Genomic DNA, 12,485 nt, shown 5'->3' on the forward strand with positions numbered 1-12,485 from the left:
CTTTAGACAAAAGGTCAAAATAAGCCACTCCAAGCTTGCAGTGAATCTGGAACATCTAAAGCCAACTGAGACACTGCAGATACTTTGCTGTAGTGATGTCTGTTCTCTGTGGCTCAGGTAGAGTCACATACTCTCACACTCTTACATGAATTGCCAGATTCAGTAGGTGCTTACTTTTCTGTATAAAGTTCGGTGGCTTATTTCCTAAGAAATATTCTTCTTATTCAAAGGGTATATTTTGTTCCCTTCCTGTCCATAGAATAGTATTTCTGTGTTGTCCAGTATTTCAGGAAAAAGACAATAAAATTTAAGACTATACTTCTGTATCTTCTAAGCCAGTACAACCATCGGTCACACACAGCATGGAAGATACTCAGCACTTTTCACTAAATATGGAATGAATTACCATCATACCATATACATTTGATTGCTCACTCACTTGCAGGATAAATGATCATTCTGAGGATTTATTTAAAGTTCTCACTTTTAAATTTTTTTTTAAGTTTGAGAAAAACACATAACACTCTCATGAAGAAAAGTTTGGAAGTGTAGGTAAAAACGTGTCAGGTTTTGTTTTCATTTTGTTTAAATGTAACTTCGTATTTTAAACTAATGTTGTTAAAGCTCTTTTGTGAAACTGAAAGAGAATATACTTATTAACAAGGATTTTATTTTTTTTTATTTCCATGGGCTTGTACCATAATCAGCAACTCAGTTGTGCAACTGACTGCTTAGTAAACACCTTCACTGTCCTGGCATAAGACCGACCACTGCAGTTCTGTTACATAAAAGCAATATACTATGGTTAAAAAAAAATAATTATTTGTTTGTAGTGTAGGAGGATGGAGGGTTTTGTTGTTTTGGGTTGTTTTTGTTTTGTTTTTTAATACTAACTTTGGCCTTTACATACACCTTGGGGGAACAAGGTGTTCATGGAGCTTCGTGGGAACATTTGGGGCTGATTGCGAACTGAAGTTTATCCTGCCTTTCCTGCTGACCACAAAAACACATCTTAAGATAGGGAAAGAAAACTTCCTCAGACTTTAAAAATACAAATGTAGCTGCCTATGCTATAAATTGCAAATCAGATTATAAAGAGTAACTCCTCCTTCAGTTTGTATCTTCCTGAGTGCAACAGTGAAGGAGGGCAGGGGAGCAGGGCTCTGTCCCTGGTTCCTTAGCAGATTTAGTGTGGTTTAGGGCTTTTCTGAATTGATTTATCTTTTTTTCAAAATAGGGTGATCTGGGTCAATGTCCAAACACTAAGAGTTGACAAATAACCCTTGGAGCATGTAGCACCACTCCTTGCTTTGGTGGAAAAGTTTTGTGTGTGCTTGTGCAATACTTTAATTATCCCACTTCACATGATCATGCAGAGCTGAAATTTGCACTAACTTGTGAGTATTTGCACAGGTTTTGTTATGTTGCAAGATAAATAACACTTTACAAGTACTGATATTATATTAAAGTCTACTTCATGCTTTACAGTGTTAGGTGACAGCTGAAAAATTGTCCAAGTACTAGAGCAACACTGAGCCCACTGAAGAGCATGATGAACAACTTTCATTTTTTTTCGAAATAAGCTTACGCTTTGATTTACAAGGCTAATTTGTGCAGCTCTTGACAAGCACCAAGTATTATTCTATACCTAATGAATATCGCTTGTGTTACTTCAATGGAATTTTTTTAAAGCAGGTTGTTTAAGATTCCAAAAGTTGGGGTTTTTTTCCTTTCCATATAAATGTTCTATTAAAAGCATTTGTGGTTTAAGATTTAAATAATGGGTTTTTTTGTCTTTTAATAGGTGAATGTCTATGTGCTGGGAAAAACTTTCCTTCTGTTGGCCAGAGAACTCTGCATAAATGCTCCAGCCATAGGTATTTTCTTTGAGTTGACTTCTGAGTATTTGGGTGTATTTTCTGCATGGTTACTTGACAAGAATATATATGCATGTATGTATATGTACATAGTACTGTGTGATGAATACCAGAGTGGTAACTTAAAAATGAAGCTGGAATCAATCCAGGCAGAAGAGCATTGCTGACTACAAGAGCCTGTTCTCCTTTATGTAAGAGTGTTTTTTGGGGAGCAAGATGCAATTTTCTTTTACAAGTAATTTTGTTGCATTTTCTGAGAGTAGTTTAGGCTATGCTAAAACAATGGGCTGATGTATAACAAATTTGTGTGCGTCTACAACTACAAGCTTGCACAGGTCTGTCACACACTAATTCCACAGAGATGTGACATTTCATAATTATTTGCCAAATTTACTATCTGTCCATCACCTGTAGCTGTGCTCAGTGCTTGAAATACAAGTGGCTAGATGGAAAAAGAGGAGCAACTTTTTCCAAGCATATGCATAATTTTTTTATTAGTAAGTAATCACTGAAATTGTACAGTGATAGGGAGGTGGGTTTTAACCTGTCAAAAGGGTAGAAAAAGCTATTGTCTTGGCTGTAGCTTTTAAGCCAACAGAAGTCATGCCAATTGCAGTTAGGAGTGTTCATAGAGAGGTCTTGTGACTGTTACCCACCTCTGTGCAGGAATTTTCATGTGTCTTTTCGCGCTCTCACTCCCACTCTGTCTCCTTAATCTGTACTGAATCAGATGTCTTTGTGTTCAAGAACAAGACATACACCACCACCCCCCCCCCCTTCAGATGTACGCAGCTGGGCATGTAACTGCCTTCCTTTGCAGCAAAAGAACCAGCAGCTCACATACAGAGCATCATCATAACAGCATCCAGATAGTAGTATGTGGCAGTGCACAGCTATTGTGCACGGGCTTCATTAGCATAGCCTGGTATCTGGTAAAAAGTTCTTGTATTCAATAATTCAGCTGCTGCCTTATTTTTCATTACTTTCAAGAGAGAACAGGCAGAATTGATATTGCAGCTTAGTTTCAAGGTGAAAATTAATGCAGCTTAGGAAGAGACAAACAGAAAACACTTCTAAATTAAATGTAGAGGTACTTGTTTTACATGGAAAAAATACTGGTTTTAGACTGCTGTTTGAGTATTCTTTCCAGGGTCATTATGACAAAATATATTTATTAAAAAACAGTAAGTATTTCTAATTGGCTCCTCTGTAACGATTGTCAGACACTTGAGAAAAATACCTACTTTTATCCCCCTTTGAGAAAAGGGTACTAACTATACAATGGCTGCTCATAGTGGAGGAGACTATGCTTGAAGAAAAAAAAAGAGGGAGGAAAGAGGCAGCAGCTTTTGTTTAAGGTGGCTTATTTCTAATTATTAATTAATTGAACTTAAAAGATGACATTGCAAGTATTTCTCAAATGTCTGCTTCTAAATGTGAGGGTGGGATGTATATTTAGACAGTGGTTGCCAGTATCACAGCTGTGGGCTAAACCTGTGATGAAGCCTGTCACTGCATTAAAACTTCATCTGTATGTCTTGACTCCGGCCCTTCGAGTGGGGTGCAGTTTGACAGGTGCAAGTGTCAGTGTGGCATTTGCTGGGCAGGCTGGAGGTTAAGTCAGAGGATGTATGTGAATGGGCATCAGAAGCTTTCAGATATAACCACCAGATGATTTTGATCAACCCTGATTACACTCATGGTTTGCTGGTCTTCAGCTTAGGCAACACACCCAAAAAAACTGAGCTTCTGCATAGGTCAGCACACTTTTTCATGAAGGAAAGTAAAGGCTGCTGCTGGGTAATCTCCGTTACCAGGCAAGGCAGCTTTCGTGTCTGCAGTGATAGCTAATGCCCTGTGTAGATGCACAGCAGGGGCCAGACTACAGGACTGTCACCCCTGTTAACTGTACTGTAGGTGAATTAACAGACACAAGCCATAAGATCAGCAATGATCAAGTACACAGGATTTAGGGCAAGTAAAAATGTTTTATATTTCACAGATTCATAAACTGCTCTAGTTTAGAACATTCTGTTTTAAGTCAGCTGCACTCTGCAAGTTAGTTATCTATATACAAAATAAATGCACAGTACGTGCGAAATTTAACATTTTTCTGCTTGTTGCAGTCTTAATAATTAAGTCAAATAGCTTATGAATAAATAAAATAAGATTAAATTCAAGAGCATTCCTTCACTTATTTGTATAGCCTGATGTAGCAGATAGGTAAGTAGCGTAACATTCCATACTGCTGCAGAGTTCATAGTAAAACTGAAAAATCCCTTAATGTGCATCATTGCAGTATTGGAATACAATCAAGGTGAAATGCATCATGCATAGAAAATGAGCTCAGGTATTTGTCCTCCTTGTACTCCAGTTCCATTAGTACTGTCCGAGGAGCACTGGAACTGGAATGTCACTTTCCCACACTGCACTTCAGTCATTCCCTCTTGCCCAAAGTAGCTGAGTTCATTACCATCAAGAATAGCACTTACATTGTAAAACGTGTCTTGCTCAACCTGCACAGGGTGTTCAAACCACACAGAGAAAGTGTTACTGGAGCCGTCAGAAGTAAACTTTGTCAGATTTTGAGCAAGGACAACTCCTAAGCGCTTCAGTTCGATTTTGACGCTGTATTCAGCTTTGCCACAGCTCGACCCATACAATCCCAGTCCTGCTATAAATATCCGTTTGTCTACAGCAAACTGAATACTGTCACATCGCCCTCGGTACCTCCACTGATTGCTGCGATATGCAGACGACTGAAACCGATGGCATCGCTGAGGTACGAGTCCTTTTCTTTTTGTCAGCGGAAACTCTAGTTTGGGTTTATTTGCGGCTGTGTACCACAGGAATATGTTGTGAGTTTCCTCAAGGGTGAGGATGTCAGACTGGGCAGCTCCGTTGGCAAACTCTTCCAAAGTCATGGTCGGAATCCGCACCAAGTACAAAGCTTTTCCTAATACGTTCCTCTTGTTGCGTGGCGTAACCGGCAGCCCTTGCCTTTTGCATTCAGCCTCTGCCCAGTTGAGAACAGCCTCAAAAACTACCACTTCCTTGGTGTTGAGCGCCTCCCGGGTTACAATGATCTCTAGTGTTTGTTGATCTATCTCACAGAAGCCTTCTGACTTCAGTGCCATTTCTGCTTGAGCATCAATCACTTCCCAGCAGCGCTGCGTCAGCTCTGGCTCCTCGAAGAGCCTGCTCTGAGACAGCAGGACACAAGCGTTCTTCGCTTCTAAACTGGTCTCCAGAAAATTGACGCAAGCCTTTGCTAGGGCCGGCACGATGTACTTCTTGGCAGCATACAGCGTAGCCAGAACTGTGTCAGCTTCCAGGTCTATTTCGTCACTATACATGTATCTAGATGGGAAAAAGATAGTTTCTTAGGGAGGGGGGGAAATATATATATAGGCCATGAAAGATTGATCTATCATCATCTTTGCTGGCAGTGAATCTGACGTTCAGCATTTGTCAGCACATGAAGTAAACAGTAATAAGTGCGTATTGCACAATGCCAATTAGGAGATGTATATTTTATAAGCTACATTGATTCTGTCCATGTAATTAGTAGACTTGTAGTGGCCACTTACTTTAATAGGATTAGAAAGGCTGCAGGTTCCACATCTGGTATATGGATTTCAGATTTGACCTCTGCGAGATCGCCATAAAACATAGCATAGAAGACTGAGCTACCGACTGCCAAAACATACTGGAAAATAAAGAGAGAGAAGCCTCAGTCATACACATCGGTAAATGCTGAGTGCGCTGGCTTTTGCTAAGAGCTACGCTTAGGGAAAGTTAAAAGCTGCAGTGGAGGCAGAAGACTGCCTTGGACTGCTCCCTTTAATTGCAGCGTATGTGAATTACTTCTGGGATTAGACGAGAGCTGTAATTAGAAAAAAAAAGAGTGGAACCTAGTTGGAAGGCAGGGGGAGAAGGCAATATGCGCAGCAGCATTAAGGACCCAGAAATCATCCGTACAAACCTTATGGGCAGGAACTTTCTTGGATGCGCCCGGTGGGCCCACGATGAAGTGGACGTCAGCCATGAGTTCGTTATTGAACATCAGTGCGTTCCTGCAAGCGAGGGGAGGGGGGAGAAGCCCCGTTAGCCGCGGGCAGCCCCTCGCCCGATGCCGCGGCCGCCCCAGCCTCCTCCCGCCGGGGCCCCCGGTGCTGGGGCCGCCCCAGCCCGGCCTTGGCGCAGGTGCACGGGGCGGGGGGTCCGCCGGGGCTGCCCTTACCTCTCCCGCAGCGTGGGGTGGAAGGACTGCCAGTTGGCGCTCTCCAAGTTGTTGTTGTTGAGGTTCTGGAGCTGGGGCGGCGGGGGCGGCTGGGCGCTTTGCTGGAGCTGCAGGGCGTTCTTCTTGCTGTTGGCAGCGGTGGCGGCGGCGGCGTTACTGTTTGCAATGTTGGTGTTGGTGCTGGCAGGGTAAAGTTCTGCAGCCATCTTCTTCTTCAGGGACAGGGGCACTATCTCATAGCATCCTGGCACCTTGCCGTTTGACCTCACACTCTTTTTGGACTTCTTTAAGGTCTCTGGAAGCAGAAGAAAAAAAGTCAAACACTTCATGATCCTGCCATTGAGGCAACCATGGGGCAGTGGCATGAGCAAGAGAACTAACAGATCCCAAATGCGAGTCCCACTATCTGGATATTTTGTACGCTTCTAGGTGCGGGGTGGCTTTTGGTTTTTTTGGTGTGTGTGCGCGCTCGGTGGTTAAATCCCCCGCACCTCTCCGGGGGCAGAGGGATGCTGCTGTATTGGACCGGTGCCAGCGCTCACCTTGGCTCGCAGGGAGGGTCCCAGCCTCCGCGGCACTGCCACGATTGCAGTGGGGAGCCCGACGGGGCTGCCAGGCACTTCCTTCCCCCAGGGAAAGAGAAGAAGAAAAAAAATAATAATTAAAAAAAAAAAAAAAGCCAAAATCCAGCCGCAGAACAGCCCACAAATCCAGCCGAGGCAGTGGGTCAGAAGCGAGAGTCAATCCACAAATCTTCCGAGTGCAGCAGCCCGGCGAGGGTGAAGCGCAGCCAGCCGCCCAGTCCCCGCTGCCAGCGACCGCGCTCCGCTCCGTCCTTCCCCGCCCGGCGGGGGCACATCCGCGGCGGCCGGGCCGAGGCGAGGCGGCGGCTCCCTGCAGTCCCGCTCCCGGGCGGCCCTGCCGCCGCTCGCACCAACTTTCCTCCTCCACCCGCGGCGGCCGCCGCCGCACGGCGCTGCTCCTCCGCGCTGCTCCTGACCGCGGGGCGCCCCGGCTCCTCCGCGCCGGGCGGGCGGGCGACGCTGCCCTGGGTGCTCCCCTCGCGGCGGCGGGACGCGGCGCTACGCGGCCGGGCTCGGCGCGGCTCTGCCGGGCCCTGCCTCCGCCTCCCGCCCTAATAGGCAGCCGCCGCGCCGCGCGTCACGGCCGCCCGCGCCAATGAGGAGCGCCGGGGCGCGGCGGGGGGAGCCGCCCCCGCCCCGTGTGCCAGCCCGCCGCGCCCCCCCCGCCGCGGGTGTACGTGCGCAGCGCCGGGCCCGCGACCCCCCCGCCGCCCCGCCGCACCGGGAGCCAGCGCGGGGCCGGGGCGGGCGGCGCGGGGGCCGGGCCCCGGGGCTCCTGGGGCGGGGCGGGCGGCCCCGGCGCCCACCGCCTTTCCCGGGAGGCCCGGGCGGGGGCGCCGCCGCGCCGCGCACCGCCCCGCTCCGCTCGGCCGCGCAGCCCCGCGGGGGGAGCCGAGCCGGCGCCGGGGGCGGCCGCAGGGGCACGGCCCGGCGGGGCGAGCCGAGCCGGGGTGGTTGCGGGGCTTTTCCCGGCCTGTTCTCGTAGCCCTGGGGCCGCCGTGCCCCGCTGTGCGGGCCCTCCCCGCCCGCCTCCCGTGGGGCCGCCACACACACACACACCCCCACACACCCCTGCCGCGCTGCCCGTGCCCGTTGGGTGGGGGCGGCCTTCGGCGGGCCCGGCTCCCGGGCCGCTCCCCGGGCCTGCCGCCCCCGGTACCTGTGTGGCGGGGAGGCCGCGCCGCCCGTTCCCGGAACCTTTCCTGTGACTGCGTGGCGCCCGGGCGCTGCGAAAAGTGCCGGTCCCGAGCGATGAGCGAAGGGCAGCCCTCGGCAGGGCAGGTGCTGCTCCCCTACGGCACGCACCGGCGCGTCCCTGCTCTGTCTGGGCGGCCGCCGCAGGCCCCGCTCGGGGGAGCACCGGGCTCGGCCCCGCTGGCACGGCCGGTGCCGGCCCGAGGCTCGCCCCGAAGGCGCGGGGGTGAGCATCAGCGGGGCGCCCCCCCTCCACCGCTGGAAGGGAGCCAGGTGTCCGGGGGGGCTAAAAAAAAAAAGTTCACATCCACGCGGGACATGTTTACGTTAACCTTCGCCCAGCATTCAAGTTCTATATTGCTGGTGTTGCTTCCTGGGCATTTACAGCCTCCTTCAGGTTTTGCGGTCCGTGCACACGTGCCCCCACCACCCCCCATGCATTCATTTTCTGGCTGGTAGCTTCAGAATTTAAATTAATGACGTGCAATATCTTGTCAAATGATGGGTGGGCATGAATGCCAGCAGAAATGCCAGAGGAGCAACAAGGCGGGTGTGTAAATGCTCCTGGGACTGGGAAGAGAAGGCGGTGAATTGCCTTGCTCCACTCTGCGCCCACGGAGCTGAAGCTGGGCCCTCTCAGACACTGCACAGGCTCCTGCAGTGCGAAGAGCAAAGTTTAAATGTCTGTTGAACCCTGGGCTGCCGCTTCTGAAAGGGTTTTTTCTTGTATTTCGGAACTGGGCGTTTCTGTTGAGTGCAGTTTTCTAAAATCATACTTGGGAATGCAGAGCAACCACCCTTACGAGTCATCAGGATCAGTTAATTCTTCCTAAACCTTTGAGTTTTAGGGTCACTTTTAGAGGGTGGCTGCGCTCCGGCATTTCTTTGGTTTTGAGGGAAGTGTGTTTGGAAGTTCTTGCTCGATAAATGTGTTCATTTAAATGCTTCTGCAGGGCTGACAGGCCTAATCACCTACGGTGTGATCTTGGTAATTATGGATAGCAACAGGGCATCATTGTTAGAACTCGGTGCTAAATGAAATGGCTTTGATTAATTGTAAATTCATAAGATTGTTCCAGTGTTTCCAGCTGAATTTTCATCTTTATCAGTTTAAGTGCCCACATAGGGGATCAGCTAAGGAAATTGAGTTGAGCCTGGTAGTTAACAATTTACTGTACATCATGGATTTTCGGTCAAGTGATAAAAGGCTGGCAGGAAATGAGAAACTGATACCTCAAATAAGAGTAAACATGTGTTAAGTGTAGCTTTTACAAGATTGTTTGATAAATTATAAATTGGTTTAGGCAAAGCACAATCCGTACTGACATATTTTGGTTAGTTTGAAGCTGATAACGCTAGCACTTGTAATAAGTTTATACATCTGGAGGCAGATCCGTGGCCGATGTAAATTGTCATAACGCTGTTGACGTTAATTGAGTTCCAACAATTTATGCCGATGGAGAGCATGCCTTAGTATCTGCAATAAACAGTGTTTTGTATTGTTGGAATATGAGTCTGAGAAGGAGCTGGAAGTAAATTTGAAGATGTAAAGGAGACTTTTGCTAGGGCCATGGGATTTTAAGCAAACTGATTTTTTTTGAAGCTTAGTTTGTAGTCAGGTACGAGACCTGCAAGTTACCTTACTTGTTACTTTGCAGGAGACATTAAAAAGCATTGGGTCTAAGTCAAGTCCTCATTCTGCAAAAGCTTTTGCAAATGCTTAGCTTTGTCCATAATTTCAGTGATACCAGTAATACTGCTCATGTGTTGGAGTTGGCATGTGCAGCCTTGGACTCTGAAAGGCATGTAAGAAAAACTTTGCGCATGCTTTAAAACTCTTGTCTATAAAGCAAGAAAGGGTTTTGTTTTAGCTTAACTAAAAAGTTGCTTCTAAAGCTCAGTGACCAGAGGATCTGGCCCAGCAGCACAGTCCATGTTGTTTGCTGAGATGTGAAGCAAGCCAGCCATAACAGCTTCACAGTAGTGCTGCTGCTCGAGTACTGCATTTCCTAAATCAAAGGTTAGGATTAGAAATAATTTTCTTTCTTTCTGTTGCAGATCCATGTTTATATATTCCTCGTTTTGCACACATGCTTGAGTTTGGGGATAAGAACCACGAGGTGTCCATGACGGCTCTCAGGCTGTTGCAGAGAATGAAGCGGGACTGGATGCACACCGGCCGCCGGCCGTCTGGGCTCTGCGGAGCAGGTATGTCAAACGCTGGGTGTATCACTTCCCTCACAGTGGGATGCACAGGAGAATCTGGGAGTTGGGAACAGATGAGGACTTTCTGATTTGCTCAGTGATACCACATTCTCTGGGTTTTGTGCTGTTAGGCACCTACAGATTATATAGGTCTTCACTGGAACAGTTTTTGAAATTCAAGCTCCATTTTTGCCCTTGCTCCTACATTACTTGCTCAGATCCTTTGTATCTTACATTTTGGATTTTTTAACCTCCTTTCTGACGCTCTTCTCACCCTCACTCTCTGCAAGATTTAGCTGCTAAAAGGTTTTTTTTTGTCAGCTAAAATGACACCATTAGCGCAAGCACTTTGATTTGTGTCTTTACACAGAGTCTTATGCAAGAGATGCCCTCTTTGACCTGTTCTGTGAAATTATTTCCCTCTACTTCTTCATCTTTTTTCCAAGATCCATTGCTGTCATGATGCTTACGTAAAACCTACCAGTTTGGGAGGGCTAGGTTAAAAGGTAGACAGTACCAGCCAGTGAGGTCAGAGTAATGAAGAGTGTAGATAGTCACAGAGTTTATATATGCACTTTATTTTATTTGAAAGATCTTACATGTGCATGCTGGAACGAGAAATAGTGGTCAAACCTTAGGGAACCCAGAACTGTGCAGTCTTCTTGAAATTTCTAGCCTCTTTTTGTTAACGGTACTTGCTTATTGCACATTGCTAAAAATTTGGGTATAGACTCCATGGGAGACCAGCCTGGTCTTTCATTCACTACATAGACTGTATCCACATGAGCAAGTAATTTGATTCAACAGAGATGGATCAATAGATGGAAGCAGGTGCTGAGTCCCCTGCATCCATCCATGCAACATACAGTTCGTGAGGTGTACTGTGGACGGGTTTTAGCTTGTTTCCCTGGGCTAAATGTCTGTGCCACGCATAGTTCTTTGAAGGACCAGTTGTTAGTTCAGCCTCTGATGTTCCCATTAGAAACTGGAGCACTTCACACATATACCTGAAGTAGAGCTCTGTTTTAGTTTCCACTGAAAAGAAGCAGTTCTGCATGCTTAAAACTGTTCTGTGCACTGACCCACTGCTTGATGGGTGGGGGTGATGCTTCAAAACGGAGCTAGTGCTCTGAATCAACAAGACTTGTGAACATGCAGCCAGTGCTAGTTACCTAGCTGTGTAGAGGGTCTTGCCAGAGAGTTCTTGGCCACTAGCGAGACAGTGGTAGTGGTGACCATGATGAAGATAACAGCTTAGGCAGATTCAGTGTTTTGCTGGAGATCTTTTTATTGAGGACTAGTAAATTCTGCTGAAAAGATGACAGCTTTGAAAATATGGGATCAATGAGATGTTCTTGTGCTGTATTTTCAGTAGCTGGCCACGGTTGCCCAAATGCTGAAGCACAGAATTTTTCAGGGTGCAGTTTGCAATCAGCTTAATTTTATTGGGTAGGAAGCAAAGTTTGTGAAGTCAATTCAATCACCTGTATTCAGCGGCAAGCTGAGCATAAGCATTTACAGCTTTTTAGCCAAAGGCAGGGGCAAAGAGAGGCTATAGTTATCTGACTGTTTTCTGCTTTTCTTCAGGAAATTTTCCTCTTTGACATTGACTTTCCCTGCTTATTCTCTAGCTCTGCTAGTGGCAGCAAGAATGCATGATTTCCGACGTACTGTTAAAGAGGTCATCAGGGTGGTCAAGGTTTGTGAGTCTACATTAAGGAAAAGGTCAGTGCAATTTTATTGCTTTTATCTTCCGTTTACAGTACTGAAAAGTGGTGTAGTCTAAAACGAACGTATATCGGAGAAAACCAGGTTTTTTTGCTTTTCAAAACTGCCAAGAATAACGTAAGTACAATATGTTTTTAACTGGTCATTTTTAAGTACTAACACCTGCTTCTTATGTAAGGGCTCAAATGCTTAGCAGAGACGGTAAGGAGCACTGTGCCCATTTAACAGGTGAAGAGTTGAAGGCAAAAAAATGTTGGGTTGGAAATGTTAACAGTGTTGTCATGTCTTAAGAAGAAATAATTGATTGATTCTCAAAGCTGAGGGTGTACTGTGGGATTTTATTTTTTTTTTTCATTAATCCAGAATAGAGTGCTGAGAGGTCTTGTCCTTCAGCTGTTATTGAACAGAACTTTTCAAAATATTTTGCTGCAATGTTCATTTTTGATAGTGTCGCACTGCTAATAAATAGAAGACAGTGAAGTGAGTCTAATGCTAAGGTCACTGAAGGGATCCAAACTGGAATTGTCAGCAGAATGTGAGCCTGAAAATAGGAATTTCCCAAGTACCTTTGGCATGTTTGGGGTTTTTTAAAAAGATCTAATACTAGTTTCCATATTTTGATGAAGTAAGCAGTCACTCAGTTTCCCTCATTTT

General features: G+C 46.6%; 2 protein-coding genes across 4 annotated transcripts in view; one reads left to right on the top strand and one right to left on the bottom strand.

Moving 5' to 3' along the window:
- Window positions 1-12,485, top strand: part of BRF1 (BRF1 RNA polymerase III transcription initiation factor subunit) — a 175,809-nt gene that overhangs the window by 77,106 nt on the left and 86,218 nt on the right. Inside the window, exons 5-7 of one of the 2 annotated variants that reach the window (XM_055802849.1) lie at window positions 1,805-1,877; window positions 9,957-10,106; window positions 11,735-11,828. In XM_055802849.1, the coding sequence (XP_055658824.1) occupies window positions 1,805-1,877; window positions 9,957-10,106; window positions 11,735-11,828 (317 nt within the window). The remainder of the gene's footprint in view (window positions 1-1,804; window positions 1,878-9,956; window positions 10,107-11,734; window positions 11,829-12,485) is intronic. The other variant, XM_055802855.1, reaches the window with a different exon arrangement.
- On the bottom strand, window positions 3,846-7,217 carry BTBD6 (BTB domain containing 6). Of its 2 annotated transcripts, XM_055802863.1 has the most exons (5): window positions 6,663-7,212; window positions 6,121-6,415; window positions 5,863-5,953; window positions 5,468-5,586; window positions 3,846-5,237 (listed from the first exon to the last, which is right to left on the bottom strand). In XM_055802863.1, exons 2-5 carry the CDS (start codon window positions 6,324-6,326, stop codon window positions 4,205-4,207), a joined length of 1,449 nt encoding a protein of 482 aa, XP_055658838.1. In that variant the 5' UTR covers window positions 6,327-6,415; window positions 6,663-7,212; the 3' UTR covers window positions 3,846-4,204. The 2 variants fall into 2 exon arrangements, with proteins under 2 accessions (XP_055658838.1, XP_055658834.1); XM_055802859.1 differs by having other exon boundaries at window positions 6,121-7,217.

The sequence above is a fragment of the Falco peregrinus genome, chromosome 1, assembly GCF_023634155.1.
Source record: "Falco peregrinus isolate bFalPer1 chromosome 1, bFalPer1.pri, whole genome shotgun sequence".
NCBI lineage: Eukaryota > Metazoa > Chordata > Aves > Falconiformes > Falconidae > Falco > Falco peregrinus.